The sequence below is a fragment of the Leopardus geoffroyi genome, chromosome D2 (genome assembly GCF_018350155.1).
Source record: "Leopardus geoffroyi isolate Oge1 chromosome D2, O.geoffroyi_Oge1_pat1.0, whole genome shotgun sequence".
NCBI classification, from domain to species: Eukaryota; Metazoa; Chordata; class Mammalia; order Carnivora; family Felidae; genus Leopardus; species Leopardus geoffroyi.
The window spans coordinates 69,916,855-69,944,838 of NC_059334.1; the positions used below are offsets into that span (position 1 = coordinate 69,916,855).

At 44.1% G+C, this 27,984-nt stretch overlaps 2 protein-coding genes and 1 long non-coding RNA gene across 3 annotated transcripts in view; 1 reads left to right on the forward strand and 2 right to left on the reverse strand.

The window, feature by feature from the left end:
* The window catches only part of LOC123577077, a 28,192-nt gene extending 9,948 nt beyond the window's left edge, over nucleotides 1–18,244 (reverse strand). Inside the window, exons 1-2 of the long non-coding RNA XR_006701701.1 lie at nucleotides 18,132–18,244; nucleotides 16,968–17,114 (exon numbers count right to left, since the gene is read on the reverse strand). This is a non-coding gene — a long non-coding RNA (uncharacterized LOC123577077). The remainder of the gene's footprint in view (nucleotides 1–16,967; nucleotides 17,115–18,131) is intronic.
* Nucleotides 1,635–19,066, forward strand: TECTB (tectorin beta). The gene is made up of 10 exons (XM_045438904.1): nucleotides 1,635–1,856; nucleotides 2,560–2,750; nucleotides 3,945–4,087; nucleotides 4,193–4,265; nucleotides 9,420–9,523; nucleotides 9,644–9,727; nucleotides 13,873–14,035; nucleotides 15,540–15,612; nucleotides 16,803–16,835; nucleotides 17,974–19,066. Exons 1-10 carry the CDS (start codon nucleotides 1,781–1,783, stop codon nucleotides 18,021–18,023), a joined length of 990 nt encoding a protein of 329 aa, XP_045294860.1. The 5' UTR covers nucleotides 1,635–1,780; the 3' UTR covers nucleotides 18,024–19,066.
* Nucleotides 19,067–21,704: 2,638 nt separating this feature from the next.
* Nucleotides 21,705–27,984, reverse strand: part of LOC123577311 (guanylate cyclase 2G-like) — a 56,754-nt gene continuing 50,474 nt past the window's right edge. Inside the window, 4 exon segments of the mRNA XM_045439396.1 lie at nucleotides 21,705–22,660; nucleotides 23,985–24,076; nucleotides 25,323–25,421; nucleotides 26,822–26,996. Of these exon segments, the coding sequence (XP_045295352.1) occupies nucleotides 22,556–22,660; nucleotides 23,985–24,076; nucleotides 25,323–25,421; nucleotides 26,822–26,996 (471 nt within the window). The 3' untranslated portion in view covers nucleotides 21,705–22,555.

The following is a 27,984-nucleotide window of genomic DNA, read 5'->3' on the forward strand; positions in this document are numbered from 1 at the left end:
TTCATTGCTCTTCCTCCCTGTGACGTAAGCCCAGGCCTAGGGCTTCCATTTAGAGAGAGGGAAACTGAGTCACAGACTTTTTTAATGACTTGCCACATGGCTACTTCCTTGGTTCTTAGACATCGTTGTTGTAAGACATAACACAACTTAACAACAGGTTTTTAAGAAGTGAGGAAACTTTACCATGTTATGTATACATATTGCTTGTAAAACACATCCCAGTGTTTCTGCAACATTCAATTACATACACTTGGAGGAAGGGATGTGTATCTTAAAACTAAGGAAATGTGGTAAGTAGCAAATAACGAGTTAGCCCAGCATTCTGATTCTGAGTCAGTGTGTTTTGGTGACTTAGATTCTCAGCTACATTATAAAGCCCTGCCAAGCAGGGCATTTTTCTGCACTTTTTACATCCGTCTCTTGAAGGGCTTTCTGTAGGGGTTTCCACACAATATACCCTCACTTGATCGATAAAAAGAGTGTTTCCTCTAAAAACATAGATTAAAACAAACCCTGATTTTTCATTCTTAAATTTCTGGGTGCCCAAATATCTCAGGTAACATATTCAGCAACTTCCCAGGAGCAGCATTTTATCTGTTGTTTTCAGTGGGATCTTGCTTGGTGATAAAGGATTGAGCCATAAGATTGCCTTTCTAATAATTCTCTGGGAGACTAACAGAACTTTAAAAGCCTGCAGATGTAAAATAAAAAGTTATATTTCAGGATGAAGTTCTAGAGAAATGCCAGAATGATATTCTGGTTCAGCGTTTATTAAAAAATATTAGAGGGGAGGGATGCCTGGGTGTCTCGGTTGAGCGTCCGACTCGATTTCAGCTCAGGTCATGATCTCACAGTTCGTGAGATTGAGCCCCGCATCGGGCTCTGCACTGACAGCATGGAGCCTGATTGGGATTCTCTCTCTCCTCTCTCTGCCACTCTCTCAAAATAAATAAGTAAATATTAAAAAAATATTAGAGGGGGAAAAAAAAACCCTTCACATGTTTGCGTTAACACAAACAACGTATTTTTCTTTGAGTAGCGGGTCTAACACAGCTGAACTTGGGTCCTCTTTAAAGTTGAGACAGCCTACATATAAAAACAAGAATGTAAGAAAGCAAGACGTAAAGAAAGAAAATTGTCACCTGGAACTGTACAGAAATCAGTTTGCCTCCAATCACAGTTATTTTTTGTATGAGGGGGAAAAATTAAACTTTTTATTCCAATCCTGGTTGAAGCAGTTTAAAAAAAAAAAAGTTTTCACAACTCTGTGAAGTAAAATAAATTAGATTCAAGCAGCTGTAACTGAGCTTCCTATCGGATTATTGTGCAAGGTTCCCTTTTATTTCCCTCCACAGTGGATAATGCGTGTTCATTGTGATTTATCTGGAGCCGGTTTCTTTTACACCCTCAGCTGATATAAAGTCGAGCTAGGACTGAAGCTGGAGATTTGGGGAGCATCTGGGAGACAGCCTCTACAGTCCAGAGAGAATGAAACAGTCAGAAACATAAGCAACCGCATGTGTCATTGACGTCCCCGGTGGTATGAGCCCCACTTTCTGCCTCTCAGCACAGACAAGGAACCATTAAGAAAGAGGGACAGAATTATTGATCTCTCTTGGAAATTTCCCCCAACGGTGCGTGCTGCTTGATTTTCACCCTTGATTTTAACTTCTCGCTCATGTTTCTGACCTAGAGTGATCGAGGCTCGGGCTCTGGCAGGACTGTGAACATTTGGCCAGCTTGGTTTGGCCGCCTGGCAGAGAGTGTGTTCTGAGAAGCAATGGTGATGAGGGCCTTTGTCCTGTTGGCTGTCTTTGCAGAAGCCTCTGCAAGATCTTGCACTCCGAATAAAGCAGGTATGCCCCGGTGCCCGTCCATCTTTCTGGAAAGTTTCCTGAAGCTTTTCTTTGCAAAGTTCAGAGCTCTGTGTTTATCTTGTTATCAAAATTCAATATCATGGTCAAGTAGAAGCTGTTAAGCACTCCAGTGCCAACGAGATTTTTCCCATTGGAAGTGAAAATGTATTGGATAAACATAGACTTTTTTAAAATTAGAGAATCCTAGATGGATGGATAGATGGATGAATGGATAGATGGATGGATGAGTAGATAGGTATGTAGATAGATAGATAGGTAGGTAGATAGATAGATATAAAATCACCACTGTTTTTCTGCTTTATATTTGACTATTGAACTTCTGTGCTATAAAATAGTGTTTCATGATGTTATGCATGAAATGGACATTTTAAAAAATTTTAAGTTACATGCTCACTTTCATGGCCATGGAAATTTGTATATATTTCTAAATTTATACATATTTCTAATCCATTCAGTCTGGTTTCACAGATATATTCTTTAAAATAGATCAAAGCTTAAAAGGGGGCTAATTTTGAGTCCCGAGGTTTTGGGAAAGCGTTCATCACAGCTCATGAAGGATAATGAGGAAAATGTTTCTAACCAACTCTTTTGCATGTTCAGGTGTGGCTAGAACCTGCTGTTCTTTATGTAGATTGGTATGATCACCATATCTGATTTCAAACCATGTGTATCCTCTTTCTAGATGTCATTCTCGTGTTTTGTTATCCCAAAACCATCATCACCAAAATCCCCGAGTGTCCTTACGGCTGGGAAGTGCATCAGCTGGCGCTTGGCGGGCTGTGTTACAATGGGGTCCATGAAGGAGGTTACTATCAATTTGTGATCCCAGATTTGTCACCTAAAAACAAGTCCTACTGTGGGACCCAGTCCGAGGTAAGTCCAGGCCACACAATGAAGAGTTGCTAAGAAAACTAGGCCCCCAAAATAAGATAAAGTTTATTCTCCTAATTTGTTGCCTGAGCAACTTAGGCAACCTTCTGTGAGTAGAAGAGTGTACATTTCCTACGTCCACCCTGCTTTGAGTTCTGAGCATGTGCTCACAAGGCGCCATCCTCCCCGGCCGGATGGTGAGGCATCCTCGGCCTGAGACTTTGAAGTGGTGATGAAACAGAGTTAGAAGCGCATTTTAGAGAAGTAACCAAAGTGTAACACAGTTCATAGTTGGGTCTCATGAAGCACCCGGAGCAGGTAATCAGAGTTAAAAGGAACCACAGACCCCCTCTTGCCAAAAATCCTTAGATGATAGAGGAGACATTGGAAACCTCCCAATAAAGTCACTAGTTGAGGGCCACAGAACCAGTTGGGGTGTAGTCACGAAGGGAGACTGTGCCACTGCTGACCCCTAGCATTCCTACTGCCTTGACTGCACAAGATTGTACATAAATAAGGTCTCAGCAAATGAGAGCAAAGAGCACCCAGGGCCACTTCCTCTTCCTAAAGGCCCTGCAAGGATTCAGGAATTCAGAGAGTCATGGGCATGATTAACAGAAACATCATGTCTTTGAGTATCCTGAAAGAATGAGCCAAAAATCATCTGTGTGGTCTTAGGCAGGTCACCTCTCACATGGATGTTCGAGATCTATCCCAGCTTCAGTATTCTGTGATCTTGGAGTTCAACAAGTCAGAGGAAAAAGTCGCAGAAATAGTACTTATTATTGGCAGAAGGAAAAAGCAACGAACGAGATAATAACGTTCTAGAAGTGGGAGATGAATGAAGGCATTCATGCAAGATTACTTGGACGGGGGAAATGGATAAAAAGGTGATGCTGGGAAACAGAGATTCTTTGGCCAGTTCTTCTTGGTCAGAAGCCCAATGGCTATATGGGTTTCTTGTAAGTGTACAACATTCAACCCAGATTATTTTAAACAATTTTAGCTGAACGTATTCAAGAACTCTTTACAAACATTATCAGTCAACCCACAACCAAAAGAGTAGGCACGGACGTCAATGACTGGCAGACACTGATGTCTTCCTATTGGTCTGACCATCTTCTATCACTTTTTCCAGAACCCTCATTCTCATCATGGGGTCCAGGGCCACCCTAACTGCCTTCTTCCTTTCTCCAGTACAAGCCCCCCATCTATCACTTCTACAGCCACATCGTTTCCAATGACAGCACAGTGATCGTAAAGAACCAGCCCGTGAACTACTCCTTCTCCTGCACCTACCACTCCACCTACTTGGTGAACCAGGCTGCCTTTGACCAGAGGTAAGTCACTCTGAGAGTGGAGGGCTGGCTGCCTTGTGTGTGCTCTGCAGTCCCTGTCAATCAGGCATGTTTCAGTCCTTATGCAAAATTCTCTCCCCTTTTCAGAGTGGCCACTGTTCACGTGAAGAACGGGAGCATGGGCACATTTGAAAGCCAATTGTCTCTCAACTTCTACACTGTAAGTGGTCTCCAGGTTCTCATTAGTGCCCTGTGGCCTTTCCAGGAGATGACAGGATAATCCCTCCAAGTTTGCTTTTCCTTAAGCTCTATGCAGAACCCCATTCTTGAATTGAAATGAAGAGACAAGCTTTGGTCTAGTTCTAAATCTCTTCAAAGACTAGATGCCACAGAAAGGTAGATTCATAGCCTGGATAGAGGAGCTGAGAGAGGTGCCATAGAGCTATAAAGTTACCCTTCCCAGATTTTGAGAAAACCGAGGCAAGAGAAATCTCGTGAGTGTCCAAAGGTCAATAGGCAGTAAGTCAGCCAACATCTAACCCTTAGGCAAGATTAGTTTCCATTGCAATCCACTCCAGAGATTTATATTAGTATCGAGCTCTTGTTAAAGCATTTGGCACAGAGTAGTGACCTTCCTACCCGGGACAGGGCTAAGGAGAGAGGATGGGGTTGCCCTCTGCTGCCTAGTTCTTTGGTATCCAAAGTCCTTCGGATAGTGGGCTTCCTCTTGGTCTAATTTGGGCACACTGCCTATGTTGACATTGAAGTTCAAGGCATAATTTGGTCTCTCAAAATAAAACTAAATATGCAGTGGCCATTAGCCCAGCTGCCCTCCTGTTTAGAAGGGGTGTTTTGTTTTTTAGACCTGTAGCTTCCAATGAGGAAGCATACTTATAGTGACACTCCAGCTGGCTGGAGGAAGATGCAGGCAGAAATAGAAACTTTTACATACAACATTAGAACTGGGAGATATCTTTAGAAGCCATCACGCCCAATCCATTCATTTCACAAAGGAAATGACTCTATTACCTGGAACTCCACTGACGTTGAACTCTTTGAACTTGTTTTACCGCCTGCCTGGAAGCCACCAATCCAGCCGAACTCAGAAGGTGAGAGATCCTCTAGGAGGGATCCTAGAGTCACTTGGCCCATTTTACAGATAGAGATCTGAAGCCCAGAAGGAAGAAATGATGTGCCCACAATCCCGCAGGTACTTCAGAGCAGTGCCCAGTCTAGCATACGGATCTCTCTTAGCACTGCTTTCTGAGGCTTACTTCCTATGAAGGGGATGGAACTTAAGTTTCATGACCTCTCTCTTGCACTGGCTTCCTTTAAGGCCCTGGGCCTCATTTCATATGCAAAATTTTGACTCCTTTTATTAGAAAGGACTCTCTAAATTATATAAGCTTTGAGGTCCCAAAGAACCTAGATCTGCCCCTGACAACAAACCACTAGTGGTTAAGTCCCGAAAAAAGAAATCCCATTAGCCCCTGGACCTATAATCAGGAGAGTTAATGCAGTGTGGACTGGCAGGGGCATGAAAAGGTAGCAACAACATTGAGTAACTGATGAAGGTTGTCCAGAGAGAAAAACAGGCTTACTCATCAACAACAATCTCAGGGGGTATCATGGTGACAGGCTGTCTTTCCTACTGAGTCCCTGTCCTGATGTGCATGATTATTACTTTAACCAGATAAAATTATAGATATGATCCTATAAAGATTTTATGAAATTAGCAATAGAAAGGCACCAGGATTATCAAAAATCATCTCTCACCATCAACCATGTTAGGCTGTTTCAGACATAAAAATCCAATTTTAGAACTGGAAGGAACCTATACTTTTTTAAGAAAAAAAAAATTAAATGTCATATCCTCATCATCACCCAGACCATACTCTGGGCTGGATAGACAGACATAACAGGACATTTCCTTGAGCTGTTCTAGAAGTGAAGCTAAGGCATCTCCTGGGACCCATTAAGACCTTTATAGGACAAACGGATCTCAGCAAAGAGGGAGTCAGATGTTGCAACAGAAACTTTTGTACTGATTAGTATTCCTACCATAGTCTGGGTTTCCTATGCCTGACCCATGCGGCTGGTATTTTTCTTCTCCTCCCTTCTTCCGCTTTGAGAGCATTCTTGTGTGTTTCTGAAGCAACAGCTGCTCCCTGCATACATTTCCATCAAATTACCAGAGACTGAGCTGTGCCCTAGATTGCACAAAGGATCAATGCACCGCCAATTGCTTAGGATTCCAAGGGCTCTAAATGCTGGGCTCCAAAACCACCAGTTCTACTCAACATGCTTCCTCTCTTCTCTCTCTACCCCCTCCCACTCACTCCTGCCAACAGGCCATAGTTGGTGTTCTCAGTGAGAAGTTATTTTGGCCCCCAATTCAAAATAAAGGAAGGTAGTCAGCTTGCAGAAGTAGACTACCACTGTGCTGTAGAAAATAGTCTGCCATTGACCCACTGGTTTAAAGTCTAGTTCTACCATTTATTAGTTGTGTAACCTTGGGTAAGTTAGTGAACCTCTTTAGGCCTTCATCTATGCCTTTGCTAAATAAAACTAATAATAGCACTTACCCCATATGTCTATTATGAGGATTAAATAAAATTATTCTTATGAAGCACTTACCATAGTACCTGACACAAGGTAGGTGCCTGTGAAAGTAGCCAATTGGGGCTACTTTCATGATTGGGGCCTGGGACCCCATTTAAAGTGGAAACTCTGAGAGCTCCTAGCACCGGCAGTTGCCATTAGAGTGTTGTTGCCTTTATGCCGTCAATGTCAGTATGGGGCTAGGTTGACTTATTCGATCGAAATAGTATTGACTTTTCTTCCTAGTTAGACAGAGACCAGTAGAAAGGCATGGGATGGAACAAGTGCAAGCCATAGAGGTCAAATTCATAGACTTCCAAAGTCAGAACAATCTTAAGAGATGATCAACCTTGACTTTGCACCCAAAGTCCAAAGCCCTTCTGCAAGATTGCTAAGGGGTGGGCTCCCCACCTCTTTCAGGGACAAGGGCAAGTTGACCCTTCCCATTTTAGATCAGCATTTTACATATGACATCCTGAACTATAGTCCATTGTTGTGGTTCTGTCTTCTGAAATAATTCTGAGTCGTGATGTTGCCGACGGCCCTTCAACTCTCTTAGGCTTGCCTACCCCAATATCTCTCCACCATTGGTGCTCCACCATCCTCTTCCTCCTTCTTCTCTAAGAACGATCCACTTGGCCAGTGCCCTTATTAAAAAGTGGAGCCCGGAATTGAAATCTTATATTCTAGACCTTTTCCGACCTATGCAGGGCACAGCGGGTCAGAGGTGACCTTCTCAGTTCTGAACGATTCTAGGAACATGTTCTGGGATATTAGCTTTGCACAGTTTTCTTTCATTTCTATCTCACAGTGAGCTTGTAAGCAACAGCAACTCTCAGCTCTTGCCCACGAGAACTGCCATTAAGCCAGATATACCCATCCTAACCGTGTCAATAGCCAGTTGTGACTCAATCTTTCTGCCAAGTGAAAGGACTGGAGGGCATGATTTTTCCAGGTGTTCTTCCATCCTGTTCAGCGAATGGGTAATTTATGTGGTGTTTCTGTGCTTCTAGGAATGCCAGAACATACAGTCTGAGTATTATAGGATGAAACTATCTGGAAATAGGTCCCTAACTCATGTTCTAAAGAAAGTAGGAGGAGATCACAGTGATAATTGCCTCAGCTGTAGGGTGAGAAGTGGAGAAACTGACCATTAAAAGTGCTTTGTTTCAGAATTGGAATTAATGGTGCAGATTCTTTTCTCCACTTTGTAACAGAAACACACTAGCTCCTCTGCAAGTAGAGGCATATTCCAATACCCTGGTACCCTGTGGGATGATCGCTGGGAGATGGGGTGGGAGAAGCATCAGTGGCTACATTGGGGACTTCACTGTGGTCCCCAGGTTAGGTCCAACATTTGTAAACAGTCTCTTGAAACATGACAGAACCCAGAAACTAACAATAAACGGGAACGGCCATTGTCAATCTGCCACTTTACCTGCATATTATGCTAGTAAATCACTTATGATTAAGAATGTTATTGTTTAATTATTGCAACCATCTGAGTGGTGCAGGGGGTTGACTGAAAGAAAAGAACTGACTTCTAGGTGACTGAGTCAGGGAGCCCTAGCTGGACCTGAAATCAGTTAAAAATGAAGGACCCCTGGAAGATGAATCTAAGACCTCTCAGCAAATGCCCTGCATTTGACCCTTAGGGGGTTAGAGTCCATTTTAACTATATCCTTGCTGCCACTATTTACCTCCAAGTCTGTGAAAGTCAATCTTTTAACTAGTATCCTGGCTTAGGTTTTATACTTCTATTACATAAAATCACCATCATAAAAATATTTCTGCAAGGCTGATGAAGGCACAGGACATTCCCATTTTGCAGATGGGGAAACTGAGGCCCAAAAGCCTGATTTGCCTGTAAGTTAGTAGTGGGCACTAGAATTAGCCCAGGATCCTTGTGCTTTTGTCAGAAGGCTTTTGTCTCTGGAGGCTAAACTCAGAGAGTAGTTAAAGGTTGCTACTAAAGTTGAATGAAACCAGGGCAATGAATGGAGAAGTCAGTCTCCTTTGGGTAAGTCATTTGGACACCCTACTATTTTTCTTAACTCACCCAGAACTGCCTGAGGAAGTGATAACCACACACACACATATAGTTTTTCTATATAAGGTATTATATTCTATTCTAGCATATTATGTAATTTACTTACCTGCTGTCTATTGTCTGCATCCCTTGCTAGAAAGTCAGGTGGTTAGAGACAGAGATCTTTGCTTTGTTCTCAGATACATCTCTATGAAAGACTATCCCAATATGGAGAGCAGCGCCTGACACTTAGTAGGTAATCAGTAGGTTGTTGTTATCACCGCTGTTGTTAACTGTACTGGAATCAGATCATATGCTTTCTGACCCATGCTAGAATCTGCTCGGGTAGATAGTCAAGGTGAGCGAGAGCAAAGTGGGGTTGCATGTGCTTCATCCCTATTCGCGTGGGTGATTAAGTAAAGCTCAGTGCTTCAGCATTCTTGGATTCTACCTTTTTTCCATCAGCCAAATCTTGTTCCTCATCGGCATAGATGAGACATACAGTATGTGTTGTCTCATTGTGACCAGCAAATCCAGAGATGTGATAGCCTCATCCTTTCTAAGATGGTACCAGCATCCTAGGAGGTACACCTTCTCTAGTCCTGGAGGGTCTCCCTGTGGTCTCATGTGCCTGTGCCTTTTGGGGAACTCCCACCCCCACTCCGCCCCAATTCATCTGTTCCTGTCATGCTCAATTGCTCAGTCTGAGAGGTTGTAATGCCCCGTGTCAATTTCCTTCTAAAGAATGCCAAGTTCTCCACTAAGAAGGAAGCCCCTTTTGTCCTGGAGACATCTGAAATCGGTTCAGATCTGTTTGCGGGAGTAGAAGCCAAGGGGTTGAGCATTAGGTAAGTATATTTCCTCCATGTTTATATTTTTAAATACAAAGAAAAGAAAAAAGATCAGCCAAGATGTTTCTAGGCATACAACTCTCTGGTTCAGAGGGATGTCTTTTATTTCATTTCCAGGTTTAAAGTGGTTTTGAATAGCTGCTGGGCCACACCATCGGCTGATTTCATGTATCCTTTGCAATGGCAGCTGATCAATAAGGGGTGAGTACCACTCCCTTGAGCACAGTGCCGAGAAGGGCACCAGGTAGACCCAAGGCTACTTTGGCTTGGAATAGCTGGGGAGGAAGAGGGGGAGCTTCTTAGGGTCACATTAGTGACACCTTCTGTGTTTCCGCACTGAGTATTGATGCTAGCAAACTTTTATATAGTGCTTTCTGGGTACCAGGTACTGTTCTGAGAGCTTTATTATGTGTTAATTCATTTGCCTTGCAAGAGGTAGTGGTTATTACCTACCATTCCCATTGTTCTGGTGAGAAAACTGAGTCACAGGAGGTGTTAACCAATATAAGTTATATAACATACTGTGTGTGTGTGTGTGTGTGTGTGTGTGTGTGTGTGTGTGTGTCTGTTTATGGGGAAGGGGGTTCAAATCCAATTAGTCTGACACCAGAACCCTGGTGAGGACTCAATTAGATAATCCATGTAAAAAAATCTAGCATGTAATACCTAGTCAGTATCCAATCAATTTAAATAATATTGTCGATTTTTATTATTAATTCAGTAGATAATGAAGAGTTCTTAACATTTTTGAGTAGAGGACAAAAGTATGGGAATTGTACAATAGAAAGATGATTCTGGAAGTCATCCACAGGATGGTTTAGAAGCAGGACATGGGAGGTAGAAAGACCATATTAGAGGCCGTGGCCCAAACTGAAGCATAGCCAAGTGAATAGAAAGGTCATCCAAAGGAGGGAGAAGTGATCAAAATTTAGCAACCAATTGGATATGGGGTGGAGAGAAGGACGGGGCAAAAAGCCTGAGAAATATGGGACATCAAACCTCTGGGTTGTGAATGTGAGGAATGTTTGCTGTTGGTTGCTAGGGAAGAAGATTTCTGGCTAAGGGTGTTGGATTCTCCTTGACTTCAGGGATGTCATGTTGAGCTTGAGATGGCAATTGTCTAGAAACACTTAAGATTGTAGCTTTGAAAAACAGAGGACAGATTGAGCTAGACTAGAGATGTGGGCAACAGCCACACAAAGAACAGTAAATACAGAAGAGACCGTTCCCCAAACCCAAGCAGGCAGGCACATCCATGTTGTTGCTGGAACCCGTCTGAGCTAAGTCAATATTGGGGCCCTGGACAAAAATAATTACACAACAAGGGTGGAGCCACCTTACCTTGGGCCTTTATTTATTTTTACTTACCCCAAAATTATACAGCACTTACAACAGACCAAACATGTTCTAGATAGGTGCTCTATAAATATTAATTTAGTTAAATTTCATCAGTGGCGCCCGGGTGGCTCAGTCAGTGAAGCAACTCTTGATCTCAGCTCAGGTCATGGTATCACGGTTCTGAGATCCAGCCCTGTGTCGGGCTCTGCATTGGGTGTGGAGCCTGCTTGAAATTCTCTTTCTCCCTCTCTTTTTTCCCTCCCCCAACTCTCTCTCTTTCTCCCTCTCTCTAAAAGTATATAATTAATCTCATCAGCGCCCCCCCCCCATATAGTAGGGGGAGTATAATATAGTAGGTAGTATAATAAGCACTATATTACAGATGAGAAGCATCAGTGATAGAGACGGCTTCAGAAACTTGCCTAAGTCCAGAGTCACTAAGGGAACGGATGATCTGGGCTTCAAACTCACGCAGCATTATTTCCTGAGCAGTGTAGGTAGGACAGGCCAGCAGAATCACATCTACGCAACCCAGAAATCTTCCTGCAGAGATGGGAGCTTAATTTGGATGTCACACCTGTCACTGAATGACTCATTTAGGTTCTGTGGACAATGGTGTAATCAAATGATTTCAGGGAGATTGTGAAATAAATTCTTGGCCTACAGGGACCTGAAATTATGATCAGGCACTGAAACCTCTCTCAGGCAATGGCCACACGGGGGTAAAGGTTTCTGGCATACCATGGAAACATCTCCCTGCAGATCATTCTGGTACTGCGACTCCCAGCTAACGATGGGTAAAATAGCAGGAAAAAAGGAAGGCTTGTGCCCTTGTGGAAGTCTATACCGGCAGTGCTCAGACTGTGTGTGCACGGGAATTACACACCCTGGGTGCCTGTTACACATGCAGGCACATAGTTAACCTACCCCGTCGGAGGGTTCCTGGGCAAACCCTGGGAACCTGCATGTAAGCAGAGTCCAGCTGAAGAAGCCCTAATCTAGTTCCATATTCTGCTTGGCTGAAATGGCCCCTTGAGGTTGGAGATACTGGCACAAAAAAAACAGTGCCAAGGGGAGGAATGAGAAAGTCCACTCCCATAATCTCCCAGATGCTTTAGGTTTCCGCTGGGCCCTTTTCGAGGAAAACCCAGTTTTCAAGAGTGCCCGGAGAGATTAGAAGAGATATATTATTGGGAATTTTGATCCTATGTGGGGAAGGGGGCTTCTGTGGTGATGTTGTCACAGCTTCCCTTGGGCGTCCTGTCTTCCCAAGATGTCTGTCACAGAGGGGCAGGTGCCACAGCCAATGCCAAGAGGCGGCAGAGCCAAGACATCTAAGCCTGCCCAGGACTTGCCTCCTCCCCACCCCCAACAAAGCTCTGCTTACATTGTTTTCCACTGGCATGGTGTCACTCCAGCTGCAAAGAGCTATTTTAAGGACTCACGTCTTGAGTTCGTACAAGGATCTCAGGTTTATTGAACAAATGATCCTTCAAGGTCTTGTTTCACAACTCAGAAAATGCCTCCAGCTCTGTCATGACTCAGAGGTCACCACAAACACGGCCTGGCTTCTGACCCCTGGTCCAGATATGAGGCACACTGTCACTTCTCATCTCAATCACTAACTCACGGAGTTGACATTCCTTCAGTCCTACCTCTAATTTGCCCCCTGATGTCTGGTTTGGATGGAATGGATGGAGGAGGGCACATCTCGAAGGCTCTCAGGTAGCTGGGTGGATCTCTGGTATACGTACACTGAGTTGGATTGACAATGGAGTCAGAGAGATGTTCTGGGAGAGGCATTAACTTTGGGGTCCACTGTGGTGTTGATCCACTGGTCTTAAGCTTTTGGGCCCATAGACCATTTTCCACAGAGGACAGACTCTGGTGTTCCTTGTCACCTAAAGACAACAATTCCCAAAGCTCATGCGGGCCTCACCGTACATTCCCAAGAATGACTGTGTCTGTTCCCAACACTTTGTTGAACGTCCGGCACTTAAATGGGGAAGCAGCATGTGTTCGGTAAGTGAAAAAGCATTTTGCTTAAACCAAGTACAGTCTCAATACCATTGACATTTTGGGCTGGATCATTCTTTGTTGGGCGGGGTGCTGTCCTGTGCATTGTACAATGATGTGCAGCATCCCTGGCCTCTACTTACTACATGTGTATCACCGTCTCCCTCTCGTGACAACCACAATGTTAAATGTCTTCAGAGCACAAAATGGCCCCCAAGTGAGAGTCATTGATTTTTGGGCAATTTGAAAAATGCCCATCTGTGTCATTATTGTTTCTTCTATTGCAATGATTATCTTTGGGACTTTGGAATTTCCCAAACATTACATTTTCATGCAGAGAATTTGGAAAATATATAAAGATGTAAGAAGAAAGCAAAACCTGTCCATAATGCTACCACTCCATTATAGCCAGTGTTAATATTTAGATGGTATCCTTCCAGTCATTTTTTTCCTATGCCAATATCAGAAACATGACCAAATTCTTACAAAGGTAACGATATAATGCAGAATTTAAATAATATAACAGAAATTCAAATTCCCCGTGGCAAACCCTCACAATGTACACAGAGAAGTATGTTGGGTATGACTTGGCTTAGGTGGCTACGGCAGTACTTTGGGAATACTCTTCTCAGCACCAGTGTCTTTATCTTGTACATATACTGGGAGTCTGTACATGTCCCAGTCCTTTAGTCGACTTCATCTCTCAAGGATTTCCCTTCTTGGGGACAGAGGTATGGTGACTTACCAGGTGTGCAGCTTCTCACTCCTCTCCACCCCTGTGGAATGAGGACCAGCACACCCATCCCATAGCTCCTCAACTTGACCTCATATTATGAGGGTAAGGAAGGTGCTGCCAGTCAAAGAGCTTTGTGAGGATAACGTACTGCATAGAAGCTCAAGGGAGTGTTGCTGTTGTCTGTGAATTTACGTCAGAAGACTTTGCTAGAGTTCATGAGGTAATTTTTTCTCTCCCCCTGTCCCATCTGCTCCAGCTGCCCCACAGATGAAACAGTCCTTGTACATGAGAATGGGAAAGATCACAGAGCCACCTTCCAATTCAATGCTTTCCGGTTCCAGAACATCCCCAAACTCTCCAAGGTTTGGTTACACTGTGAGACATTCATCTGTGACAGTGAGAAGCTCTCCTGCCCAGTGGTGAGCCACCTCTCTCCAGAAAGAGATGTGACCAGAGGTGGGGGTGGGGGCGGAATTTGAGAAGTTGTATTTTTAGCTGGGAATCGTAACCAGACCAATGTACGCGTGTGCTGAGGGCATTCTGGAAGAAAGGGCACTGGGTATGGGGGCAGACGTTCCGGCTCTGTCTGCCTTGCCACCAACAAGCTACATGGTCTAGCACATGTCAATCTCTGGTGCCTGGTTTTCTCATCTTTAAAGACAGTGGTGATAAGTCATGGTGGCCCTTCCCTCTTCAGAGAGCTGTGTTAGGGAAAATGAGTACAACGACAGACATGGAAATACCTTGAGACGGTTAAAAGCACAAGGAAAATTCAAAACCTAGGTGGTAGCAGTAGGCACTGGATGGAAAAGGTGGGTATTTTTAGCCCTTGCCTGGCCAGCCTAAGGGTCCATCTCTGGGACTTGAACTAGAGAGATACCGCAGAAATTCCCGACACGCATCACAGCTAAACTGACCTTGGGAGAGGAAAGGCCTGGTGGTGGGGCCCCTGCTTCACAGCCACATTCAGTGCAGCCCATGCCGGGGGTCAGCTTTCCCCTCTGCATCACCCACCAAGGAGCTGCTGCAGAATCCATCAACACACATAGCAAATTAAGCTGGGAGACACTCTACCGCTGCCGCCAGGTGTGAACCTGGTCCTTAGATCAGTTGGTCCACAGTGTGGTCCGCGGCGGCCTCGGCGTCACCTGGGAGCTTGTTAGGGAGGCAAATCCTCACGTCCCTCAGACCGCCTGATTCAGAAATACTGGGTGGGCCTAGAAACCTGTGCTTTAACAGACCATTCTGAGGCATGCTCAGGTTTGAGAACCACTGTCTTAGACCTAAAAGTGCTAAATCACACAGTGTTGCCTGCTCTGGTCTATTTTGATAAGAGACCCCAGTCAGGAGGAACACAGAGTTTCTAAAGAGGACACCTGCTCATGTAGCCTGTAGTAACCAACCAAAATAAGATTATAACCTCTATTTCTACTGATTTGCTTGGCTGGAAAATGGTCAGGTAGGAATACAAATAAAAGGGAGGGAGCAGAGAGATGCTTTACAGTTAAAGAAAGGGTAATTATTGCTACTATATTTTAAAAAGAGAAGAAAATGAATCAGAACACATTTGCAAGTGTCCAATGACAGTAACCGCGGGTAAAAGCCTTGCTTACCAAAAGAAACAGTGCCAATCCCTCCCACATCCAACAACCTCTCCCAGAGGGATTTCTTCCAGCCTGAAGAGTTAATAAAGAAAAGCTTTGCCCTCTTCTCAAGTTAGAGAAGGGACTCTATGGCTCTGGGTTGTAAGTAAATACATAAGCGGACAAATAAGGTAACTAACACCTGTTGGCTGGGGAATTTTGACTATCAGGTTTGTGACTTCTGTTTTTAATCTCTTGTCTTTCTCTCTTTTCTCTCCTGTGTTCGTTTCTCGGGCCCCCTTCTCCACGCCCCTCCCCTCTGCTGCTCCTGGGTCTCCAGACTTGTGACAAACGGAAGCGACTCCTTCGGGACCAGACAGGGGGCGTCCTCGTAGTGGAGCTCTCCCTCCGTAGTAAGCTTCTCTGTTTTCCGAATGGTTGAGTTCACTCTGGGCTGCGTCCACAGGCACAGCCGGTTTGAGCATTTTCACCGAATTGCCAAACCAGTTGTGCCTGTAGACACTACCTGCACCTGCAACTCAAGGCTTCCCAGCTGGGGGGCCGGGAAGCTGTAGCTCATGCCAAACCAAGAAGTTGAGGTTTGTGAACGACCCAGAAACGCTCTATCTGCAGCCTAAATTCCAATGCCCGCAAGGAATCAGGAAATTCTGAGCTTCCGGGCAGAGCATGTGGTCGACAATGATAATACACAATGAAATGTACCGGGGACGTGTGGCTCAAGTCGACAAAACTTCATAGAGCAGTCAGTGCTGACCCTGGGCAGGGCTGGGCGCTGGGGTTTCAGAATTAAAGGAGACCCACATGACCCTTGTCTTCAAGGACTTACATCTAGCAAGGAGAGAGTTGCTAAATGCCAAGGGAAAGGCAGATGACTGTCAATGGGGCTGGATGAGGCAGGGTGCCATGGGAGTTCACAGCAAGGGGATTCACCCCCGTCCAGGGCCGGGGAAGACCTCCGTCAGTAATCCTTCAGGACAACCTGAAGAGTGGTATGACGTGAATGGTGAGCAGGGCCTGCGGGAAGGCTGGGGCCTCTAGTAGCTACCTACCTTGGAGGACAGTTGCTAAACTACGGCCGGGGACCCAATCCAGGCTGCTGCCTGATGTTTTAGGGCCTACGAGCCATGGCCTTCTTACAGGGTTGGAAACAAATCAAAAGAATGACGTTTCGTGTCACGTATACATGACAAAAAATCAAATTTCAGTTTTCTATCAAGTTTTATGGGAACACAGCCACGTGGGTTCATATTGGTATTGTCTCCAGGTGCTTTCATGCTCTAACGGCAGCATCAGGTGGTTGCAATAGGGTCCATACGGCCCATAGCTGGAATATTTACTCTCTGGTCCCTTCCAGAAAGTTCATCAACTCCTGCCTGAGAAAGCCAAGGAGAAAATGATTTTCTTCTTCTTTCAAAGAAGCTTTTATGAAACCCACTATAAACTTTGTCCTAAAGGCAATGGGAGTCTGCTGGTTTAATCAGGGGGAGATGTGGTCAGGTTTGTACTTAAGAAGCATCGCTCTGAGGCTCCTTCCATGACCTTTCCTTAAACCTTCAGTATTTTCTCTCTTTACTCATTACAGGCAGGGGATTCCCCAGTCTCTATAGCTTCTCAGGTAAGGAAAAGAGGCACTTCTGGGAAACGTCATGGGGTAATGCCTTTACAATGTAGACGTGTGTTTTAAAAGAGGCTCACCTTTGGCCCCAACGAAACCTTCAGGACTTGAAGCTTGCTGTTTAAAACACACCTGAATGGGACAGAGGGGGATGGAGGTGGTTGTCTCTCCAGCCGGCCCCAGAGCTCTGCAGGCAGGGTGGGGCTGGGGCTAAATCGGACGAGGCAGAATTGGACCCCGCTTCTCAGCACACCATCACCAGGGGCTTTGCTTGGGTTCCTGCATTTAGAGAAGGTGGTTTTCAATGATCTGTTTTTTGCACAAATATTTCTGAGTCCCTGCTATGACTCTGCCCCTCATTAACTGAATGACCGTGGGCAATGAAGTCACCCTTCCCCTCCCCAGTTTCCTCTTTGAAGTTGGGCTAACAATTGCTCCTATCATACATAGCTGCTGTGTGGATTAAATTTACAGCTATGGGCGCCAAACAGTGCCCAGCATACAGCAAACCTCCAGTAAAGATCAGTCGTGATTACTCCTCCAGGCAGTGGCACTCCTGCAGAGAGAGATGGGCAAAGACCCTGCCCTTCCCACTAGTGGGACGCGTCAGGGTGGGGGTAGAGGAGTGATTTAGATAGCAGCCAGGGAAGCATCTCAGAAGAAGAAACGTTTCAGCTAAGACCCAAGATCTCACCCGAATGATGAGAAGGAGAACAACTATGTGAGGAGATGGGGTAAGACGGTTCTATTTATTAACAAACTCACAGACGTAGACTTTGCTCTCACGATTACCAGAAATCATGTAAACCAACTTTTTGAGACTCTAATTCCAGATCCTCATTTTTGAGGAAGTTCTACAGTGAAAGCCCTATGGTGAAATGTGCTGTCACTGTGTTATCCATGTTCAGAGTCCCATCTGTCAGATACCCAGGTCAATCTGCCGGGCTCCTTGCACTGACCAAACCAAGCTCCGGAAACCCCAAAAGATAAACAAAACCGATTTTGTATAAAATGTGCAGCGGTCTATGTAAACCTACTTAATGCCCCCGAGTTGCCTCTTCTGTTGAGTTAACTCTTTGTTGCCACCGTCCTTGCTCCATGTAAACTGTTTGTGTCTGCTTTCCTATCTGGTTCCCAGACGTCCTCTATCACCTCATCGTGATGCTGGGGATTTGTGCCGTGTTGTAGGGGATCGCCAGGCAGGCAGTGGCATCTCCTCCACCCAACATCATCTCCTGTGTCGATGACAAACTCCCATTTATTGTGCTGCCAACAAGAACAAACAGAAGAACATACCGTTGAGGAGCGGAGAATAGCGCTTTGCCAATTACGTGTTCCAATGATTTTTGCGCCTTTCAGTGATTGTCTTTGGTGCCCTACTTCCTCTTGTGACTTCCTGTGGCTCTGAGATCCTACAGTCTCTCTCCGGCAGCTGGCCGAGAAGTCTCCTTTCCCCAGGCTCAAGTCAGGGCTGCAGTGGACTCCTTTGAAAGCCATTCTAATTTTAAAACACTAGCACACCCAACCAAGTGCAGCTGAACATTTTGACGAGAATGTAGGGCATAACCACCAAGTCAGTACTAAGTACAGAATGCACAGGAATAGCCAATTTTGCCAAGAGGGGGCCTTTGTCCCTGAGGTTGTGCAATGCTTATTTAAGAACCAGGGCTGAGCCACCAGGCAGGGGGTTCCAATCTTTCAAATGATGATATGTGGGAATCAGAGTGGAATATAATACTTTTGCTTAAACCTGAGTATTATGAAAGAAAATAATTCCTGAGAGGCCCCCAGTGCTAACCTAATTTGTTTTTATTATAGTGTTTCTTCAATATGTATAAACATTATAGAGGTATTAACTGACTCATTTTTATATTTGATTTCTAAAATCAAAAGAAAATTACAGATGAAAAAGGAATAAAGCTACAAAAAGAATAAAACTCACATCAACATAAATTTAACCTCCTACTGTGGCACTGCCTAAATGAAACCTGCTGCTGGCAACATGACTCTGGAGTGACATCGGTGACAAGGTCTCTGGAGTTCCCAATCCTACCGTATACCTTGTGATGCTCGATGCTCTCACTATTTGTTTTCTACTTGATTTAAGAAATCATCAGTACCAAATGGACTGACTTCATTTAGCCTTTACTCTAACAGTGAAGCAGTTATCTGTCTTTGTCTCATTAACTTCTGATCATTAGAATGGAACCCCCCCCCCCCACACACACACACAAAAGTCAGAAACACACATGCAAAAACAGCCCGTGGAATCACGTGGTGCTGCACCCTGATAATACCGCCACCCCAGTGATCCAGAAGACGTTGATTTTAATGATGCACATGGTCAACACGATAAGAAAAGTAAATGAACCAATCCTCATAGAGAACTGGCAAATCCTTAGAAGCTAGAATGTGCTAGAAAAAGCCAGAGCTCTACTTTTTCTTCCTTCGTCTTGTACAGACTTAATTAGTGGCCTTATAATTTGAAAACACATCAGTTTGTATCTCCATGTTTAATGTATTTGAGAAGTTTTGAGATCTGTAGTTTGTTGGGGCTTTTACAACCGTGTTAAGAAACTGAGAAATTCAGCTAGTTCCCAAATTTCTGATCACAGGGAGTACGTGTTTATTTAGCAACAGACTAGATCCAAGTGACTCAAGGAAGCTTAAACTGGTTTCAAAGCTGGAGTTCCAACTAGTTTGGGATCTCTTCTTCCTGTAAACTCAGAATTTTTATAGTCAGGAAGGACAAAAGACATATTTTATTGGTTCTAGTCAAAAACTCTTAAATAGCATAGAGACATTATCATATATCTTTGGCCGTCAGAGTAAAACAATGCTGTATTAGTTTTGCTTTATTTTATCATATTGTTTAATGATCTTGTATCTCCACCTGGTGCTATGGAATAAATAAAATGCCTTAAAATAATTAAACTATGGCTACAGCTTACAGTGTTAATATGTCATATTGATAGCCAACTCCTCGACCCTCCCAGAGGTTCCTACAACTAGAACTTATTAGACTCACATACATACCACCGACTTTCCATCATTCTACCCTATATTTACTTTCCAAAACTTCCAGCATTCAGTTTCTGATGCAAGGAGGCAAAGCCATCTGTATGCTCTCCACGTCTCTAATGCCCTAACGTCAATCACCAACAACCAAAAATGTTTCAATCTCAGGTTAACTAAAGTCCTTCGTGTCTTCTAACTTCTCTATCAGAGAATTAAGAGAAAACACTCAATCTGTTATAAATTCTTGTGAGTGTCAAACATAAGATATATTTATAGAACAAATAAAGAGTATATTTTCCCTTAGGTATCCTTGGTTGACATAGAAAAAACATTGGATGTAGGTTTTAGGAAATTAATCTTATCAAATTCCTGCTTATGATCCTTAAAGACTCTCCTTCTGTCTCAAAGCTTGAGTAATATAAAGAAAAAATAGACAGACATGCATATATATATATATATATATACATATATACTGAATATACACACATGAATCTTTACCTATTGATCAACCAAAAGAGACAGATTTAGACAGACATTCATGTGTGTATACATGTACATGTGTGTGCACATGTGAATGTATGTGGATGCACATGTGTAGATATATGTATTATGTGTTTGTATGAGCGTAGATGCCAAATGTTTATAATGTTCCATGAAAAAGGCAGAAGTAGCAAAGTGTTATATAAACATTACTTGTGTCAGCACGTGGGCTAGAGCTGGAAGGGAACAAACACACACACTACATACAAATACAAAGCTGGGATAATATTAGACAATCCTTATGTCCCACCCTACCCCTACATCTGTGTATCATTTTCTAATGCTTTTTAAATGCAACAACATTGGACTTCTTAGTTCCCTATACTTTGGTATATACCTGTATTAGTCCTTAATATAACAGTACTAAAACTTGTGTCACCTCTCTTCAACTAAACTGAGAGCTAAAGATCAAGGAAAGTGTCATATCCTCATCTCCCCTCCACCCCCTCACCCCACCCCGGCCACCATATGGTACCTGGCAAAGAGTAAGTGCTATAAAAATGCTCTTTGAATAAATGAAATGTCATATTGATGGATAGATGGATAGATGGATGGGTGGATGGGGAATGGGCTATTTCTCTGAAAGACCTCATAGCAGAGGTTGTTCTATTCCCTTCCATGGTAGAACAAAGTGTTTGGAATCCAGAAGCCCTGCTCCCAAATAAGGGAAGAAGTCCTGAAGGATGAGAAGACAAATGTTGGTCCATTGTCGCTATGCTGTGGTAGCAAGGGAAGCTCCCCTGTCACTTTCAGATAAATGCCTTCTTTTGACTAATACTTTCAATCTTGGATGAAAGGCCTAGAGAGAGGAGCAGAACTCACCACAATAAAAAATGGGATCATGTAAGAGAGAATGGAGTCTGTGAAGGTCCTAGAGCTCAGTCGCCTCTCTCTGGGCAGAAGCAAAGTCCTGCCAATGGAAGCACAGAGTTGTTCCATGAAGATGGGACTGTTTGTAAAGCATTTCCCTTGGCCCCTATTTCGTGTCTCTCTTCCTAAAAAAGGCAAGAATTCCACCAAACTTTTTGTAAAATGTGTTATTAACGGCTCTAAACTCACCAAAAAGTAGCTTATTTTCCTATACAGAGCTCAAAAATATCCCTACAAAGGCAGCTCACAGGTCACGTACAAAAGACAACATTCCCAGTCTCATTGATTCTCACTTGTTCAGTCATGAGAAATTCACCAGGAAAAGGTCTCAAACACAATATATCATCTGAAGCACTCTCCCATATTTAAGAGCAGCCACAAGGAAGAAAAACTGAATGTGAGGAGTTGCAAGGGATCAAAAAAAAAAAAAAAGGACTGTAAGTTCATTAGTGGTTCAGTAAGTCTACTACAAGAAACCACTTGACAGGTATGATGAAATCCTGTTCTTTACATAAAGGGGAAAATGTGTATCGCAGAATGGATGGGTTCATCTTCGTCTATCAGAGATTGAAAAAAAATAGCAATTCATAAGTGAACGAAAAATTCCACTTAAAATTCAAGCCTTGATTGGAAGAAAAGCCTATCTCTTTGCTCCTTCGCTTTGGATAGGAAAGATATTAAGCAATAAATTGAGAATGGGACATTTCCATTTGAAAGCTGCTGTGCTCACAGAAAATCAGAGCTCAGGACCAGGCCTTCCAGGGACTGACTGCCAAGATCTGGCGTACCTGGAATGGCCTGATCCTGTTGGATTTCAGTGGTTGTTCGCACCTTAGCTAGAGCTTTACCCCCCCCCCCAAAACATTCCTGAGATGCCTTCTGATAACTAAGGGTTAGAGATCAGCCTCTTGCAAAGGAAGGCAGCACAGGGTGGGGCCAACAGCCCCAGGTTTTGTTCTAGCTTTCCTCTCTCTCCGAATGAAATTGGGTTCACTGCAAATTCACAAGCTAATAGGCCGGAAATATCTGGCGGCCAGGACAAGTTCACTGGCAGGTCTGGAAGCAACAGCCCAGCCCTGGTCCCCCAGAAAATGAGTTCACTATATCCAGCTCTTCAAACTCCTCATTTGGTCTAGGCCACAGAACTCTAGGGCAGGAAGGGGAGGCCAGCTAGACGGCTCCCCCTACTGGCTCCCCCAGATCTACACCTCCTGAATGGGATATTCAATGCATCTCACAGAATGGTCCTCAGACTTTCATGGGACCCCATAAACATCTTTAAAGAAAATAGCTCAGAAGATCTCTGGGACTTTATCTTCCTCTTCCATAAATTGAGGGAGTGGAATAGTAAAGCCTTCCTTGCCTTTCAACCAGAAAGTTCTTTGTCCTCCTTTGCCCTGTGGGAGGCAGAAGAGAGTGCTGGTGAATCACTCAGGTGGAAAGGCTGCCTGTGAAGTGTGGGCTCTGGGCAGACAACTTGGTGTCCCTTGCTTGTTTACTGAAAATGTTGTTCTTAGCCAAAACTGCATGTAGACAGGAGCTGCCTCAGTGAAGGAAAGGCCTCTTGATAGATGAAACCTTGATTTCCTTGGGCTTTGCCGATAAGCCTAAAGGGATAGTCAGCAATGCTCTAGGAGGTGAGGGCCAGTCAAGGCTGAATTTCCCAGCAATTTCCCTGAATATCTTTTAAAAACAATAATAAAATTAAAAAAATAAAAAATAAAAAAATAATAAAAATAACAATAAAATCTATTGAGCTCTTTATGATCAGCAGAGCACCAGGTGAAGTATCTCATATACGTGTCCACATTTAACCCCGGCCTCTCCCCTTTGAGGACAACTTTGTCACCATTCGCATTTGACTGGCAATAAAATCAAGCCCACAAATCAGACAACCAGTGAATAGTAGGACACGACTCAAAGGGAGGTCTATACTGCCGCCTTCTAGAAAAATCTGCCTCTTACCTGAAGTCTATTGATCAAGTACAGCGTGTGAGGTTCAGGCTCAGCAAACTGGGGAGTTGCTGCCATCCTCTTCCCTTTCACTTCTTCCCAGGAACCCCCATACCCACCCAAACACCTAACATCATAGTAACCACCCACCACTTCCACCAGGAACATCTCCAAGATGTTCTTCAGAACATCTCAAGAGGAGCATCCGTATCCCACCCCACCAAAGGCCGGTGTTATAGGGAAAGTTGAGAATGCATCATGGTGTATTTCAGACAGACCGGACAGAGGAGAAGGCAGAGGGGAAGGGAAAAGGTATTTAAATGAATTGAGAGGAGGTCCTGGTGCCCCCAAACCAATGGGCCTCTGTCTTCTCTATCTGGGCCCTTTCGAATCAGAAGGGACATAGGAGGCAATGTGGGCATGATAATTTCTGAGCTCGTCCTTGCTGTTGCTTTGTGAAAGAATAGATTGGTGTATTCAAGAAGAAGCCAGGAGACCATTTGTGGCCAAGAGAAAGGAGACATCCCCTAGGGGGTTGGTCTAGGTAGGAGCTAAGGTGTTTTCTGTCTTAGATTCCATGTTTGACCATTTGAGGGAAGCATACAGTCTTCTCTGAGGGAAGAAGACCTGGTGGTCACAAGAGCCTCCACATAGACCTTGGCAGTCTCCACACACCACAACGCAAAGACACACTCATCCCATCAACTTTCTCAACATCTCCATCAGCGACACAAATGGGGCAGGCAGGGTGCACTAGGTTGGTCTTACCTTGACTGGGATGGTGCCTCTCTTTTGCAAATCGTACCCTCCCAATGCCAGCAGGCTGGATGCAGTGCTCTGAGAGACAGGAATCCGGAGAGCTGCCATAAACCAGTTATTGCCTAGTTATTACCTTGGTTGTGGCTTCCATCTGGGGGTCAGGGGGCAGGGCTGCTGTGGAGAGGGAATGCTGCATTGCTCACGCTCTTAGGCTGCTAGTACCTCTTAGGAAAGCAAATCACAGACAACCTCTCTGAAGTCGGGAGTCTTGTGGTGGGACACCCCCAAACATTGCAGACATTGTTCAGACATTGTTAGTGTTGCTCAAGCTTTAACAGGTTCAGTTTACAAACAGTAGGCAGAACTGACTCCATATGTAAGCTGGTACTCCCCATGGATGGAGGTCCGCTGGGCTCCTCAGGTTCCTGAGGATACCAGAGTTGGTGGTACCAGAGCTGGGACACATCACTGAAAACATTGTTCACAACCAGCCCTGCAACCAGAATCAGGCTTGGAGCCTACATTTGGAGCTCCCACTTTCAAAATTTACTCTTAAAATCTTGACTTACAAGTTCAAGGAGAGGTTTAAACCAGTGTTTGAGACTTGGCTGATTAGCTTAAACAATGAAGTAATCAGAAGAGAAAATATTTTTGTATGTTTTTACATATTGTGGAAAATTTACCAATTCAAAACAATGTTAACCTAAACATTGTGAAACTTAAATCCCTAAGTAATTATTTTTTCTAGCTGATAAACAGCTCATAAATAGCATACATTGTCTAGCAATAGCAAAATAATATGATACCCTTTGGAGTTCCTGGCCATAGATCAATTCTGCACCACCAAAACCATATTCTGCATCAGGGATGGGAAAATTACCACCCTCCAGCCAAATCCAGCCCACCACTTGTGTTTACAAATAAAGCTTTATTGGAATATGGCCTTACCCATCATTCGTATGTTATAAATGGCTGCTTTCATACTACAACAGTAGTTAAGTAACAGAGACTATGGCCCATAAACCCTAAAATAGTTACTGTCTGGCCCTGTATGGGAAAAGCTTGCCAACTTCTGCTCTTCCTTTAAATGATCTTATTATATGTGTCCTTGACTGTTTAGAATTGAAAATCTTGGAAGGAAGTCATATGTGTTCTCATAGCAAGCACTACGCAAAACCCTGTCTACAAAGTTTGTGATCAATGTTGTCTGAGGTGATGATCTTATCCTCCAAACAGGAAATAGTAGACAAAATGAAAATGGGTCTTCTAAAAACACCCTCTGGTTAAAGATAGGAGACTAGAGGGACAGTGATCTTGTATTTGCAAAGTTCTGCAAACAGTACCCACGCAAACTGCTGCTTTCCATTCTGGATGCCATGTTCACAGTGTCTCCGAACAGACAGTACCTGGGCATGGTGATGCCCACCACACCAGCCACTACAGGACCTACGAAGAGAAGAACAGAAGGGCATAGCCAACCTGCATTTCCCGAGGGCTGGACTCGTGATACACATTAAGTCAACAAGGGCAATTCAACAAATACTCAAGTGCCTAGGCAAGGTTGGCAATAGATCTTAGGGTCTGCAAAGAGGCAATCTACAGAACCCACAGACTTTTGGTGGAAAACAACATAATCAATTATAAATTTTTTTTAATCCTTACTTATTTTTGAGAGTCAGAGAGAGAGAGAGAGAGAACGTGTGAGCAGGGGAGAAGCAGAGAGAGAGAGACAGAATGAGAAGCAGGCTCCAGGCTCTGAGCCATCAGCACAGAGCCCAATGTGGGGCTCGAACCCATGAACCATGAGATCAAGATCCAAGCCAAAGTCGGACGCTCAACCGACTGAGCCACTCAGGTGCCCCATTATAATTAACTGAATGTTTGTAACCCCCTCTCTCATTCACATATTGAAGCCCTAACCCCCAATATGATGGTATTAGAAAGTAGGGCCTTTGGGAGATAATTAGGTTTAGATGAGGTTATGAGGGTAGGGCCCTCATGGTGGGATTAGTGCCCTTATGAGACGAGAAGGAGACCGCAAGGCTCTCTCTCTCGGCTATATGAAGACATAATCAGAAGGCAGGCTTTGGCAAGATAGGAAGAGGATTCTCACCAGACCCTGACCATGCTGGAACCCTGATCTTGGACTTCCCAGCCTCTAGAACTGTGAGAAAATAAGTATCTATTGTTTAAGTCACTTAGTCTGTGGTATTTTGTTATGACAACCAAGCTAAGGCAGAAATTAATGACAGTGTTATTCACACACTAGAGATGGAAACAAAACAACTGGGTCACTAATGCTGATTAGGGGTCAGGTTTTATTTTAGTCAAGCCCTGGAGGACAGGTAGGAGCAGGGCTAGCTACATAGTTTGCAGGGCCCAGTCTAAAATAAAAATAAGGGACGCCTCATTCAAAAATTATTAAGAAATTGAGAAAATTAATATTATAATATTATTATATTAATAACTAAGAAATTGAGACAGAAGAGCATTAAGCCAAGTGCTGGTCACTTTTGCACAGGCCACCTGCCCATGAGTTTGACAAAAACCAGACCAGATCAAAGGGTATTTGATGCAGAGGCATGGGGGAAAGTAGCCTGGTATAACTGTCCTACTTTTTGGTCTCCTCCTAACTTTTGGTTTAACACCTTGGAGTCTCTGGGTATCTTTGCTGTTACCAAGTAATCCGGCTAACTGGAAATATGTGTGCAAAGAACTTCTGTTTCCCTCAAAAGATGCTACCATTCAATTTCCAGGTCCTAAAAACGTCAGACTTAGGACTTGAATCCAGAACCACCTGCTGCCATACCTGGACCACAAGGCCACCTGCCATCAGGGCTGGCTACCTGTGTGGATGCCATTCCTGATCCTGAGCTTCTCCTCAGGCACGTGCCCAATCTGGAAGTGGACAGTGGCACTGAGGAAACGTAAGGACATCGTGGCAATCTTGTCCACATCCTGGATTCCATTGCGGATAGGAAGTCCGCTAGCACCCATGTATGCATCTCCAATGGTTTCAACCTGAAAATAAAGCAACAGAGTGGCCTTGTGTTCTCCAAGAAAAAGGCTGGAGTAGTGGTGGGGTCAGAGACCAAGGCCCTTCGTTACTGAGCCCTGCATTCCCTGCACTTTGGAGAGTTATACTCCCCGACCTCCCACTCCATCCATGCCCCAGCATTTCCTCACGTTTCTGCTATTGTCCTGGTTCTTCCACAAAGCCTTTCTTCCCTGAGCCCTCCTATGCACAGTCACTGTTTTGTCCTCTGAAATTTGATAGTGGTGGTGACCGTATTTCCTCAACTCAAGTTAAACAGACAGTAGTGTGGGAATAGGGTAAATCTTGAGGGATCACATGCATCCATCAAGTGGAATTCATCTTACCCAACCAGAAATGTCTTCACCCCATACAATGGCTCTTCAATACATTTATACATATCTATACATTATACACAATATATACACTTATGTATAAATGCATGTATCTGCCTGATCTGTCCTCTTCTCTCCCCTAATAAATCCTAATAAAATTAGCTTTCAGATTCCTTATTCTCACTAGAGAACCAATGACCAGTGTCAACTTTAAAGATACAGCCCTGGGGCGCCTGGGTGGCTTAGTCAGTTAAGCCTCCGACTTCAGCTCAGGTCATGATCTCACAGTTCATGGGTTTGAGCCCCGCGTTGGGCTCAGTGCTGACAGCTCAGAGCCTGGAGCGTGCTTCGGATTCTGTGTCTCCCTCTCTGCCCCTTCCCCACTCCTGCTTTGTCTCTCTCTGTCTCTCAAAAATAAATAAACGTTAAAAAAAAATTAAAGATACAGCCCTTTCCAGATACACTGGCATTTTAGCAGAATCCAAAGATGATGTGGTAAAGGTGGAATTTCAGGCATTAGCCAGGCAGTGAAAATACCTCTGTCTACTGGTCACCCCAGAATTACACAAAATCAACCCATATACAAGTCAGATTGCTTCTAGGCTCCCTCTCCCCACCATGGGTACATCCTTTGGACATT

Coding starts and splice junctions, on each gene's coding strand:
- TECTB (XM_045438904.1), top strand. CDS start 1,781: ATGGTGATGAGGGCCTTTGTCCTGTTGGCTGTCTTTGCAGAAGCCTCT. Junction 15,613..16,802: donor AGTGGAGCTCTCCCTCCGTA/GTAAGCTTCTCT, acceptor TACTCATTACAG/GCAGGGGATTCCCCAGTCTC. Junction 16,836..17,973: donor CAGTCTCTATAGCTTCTCAG/GTAAGGAAAAGA, acceptor TCTGGTTCCCAG/ACGTCCTCTATCACCTCATC.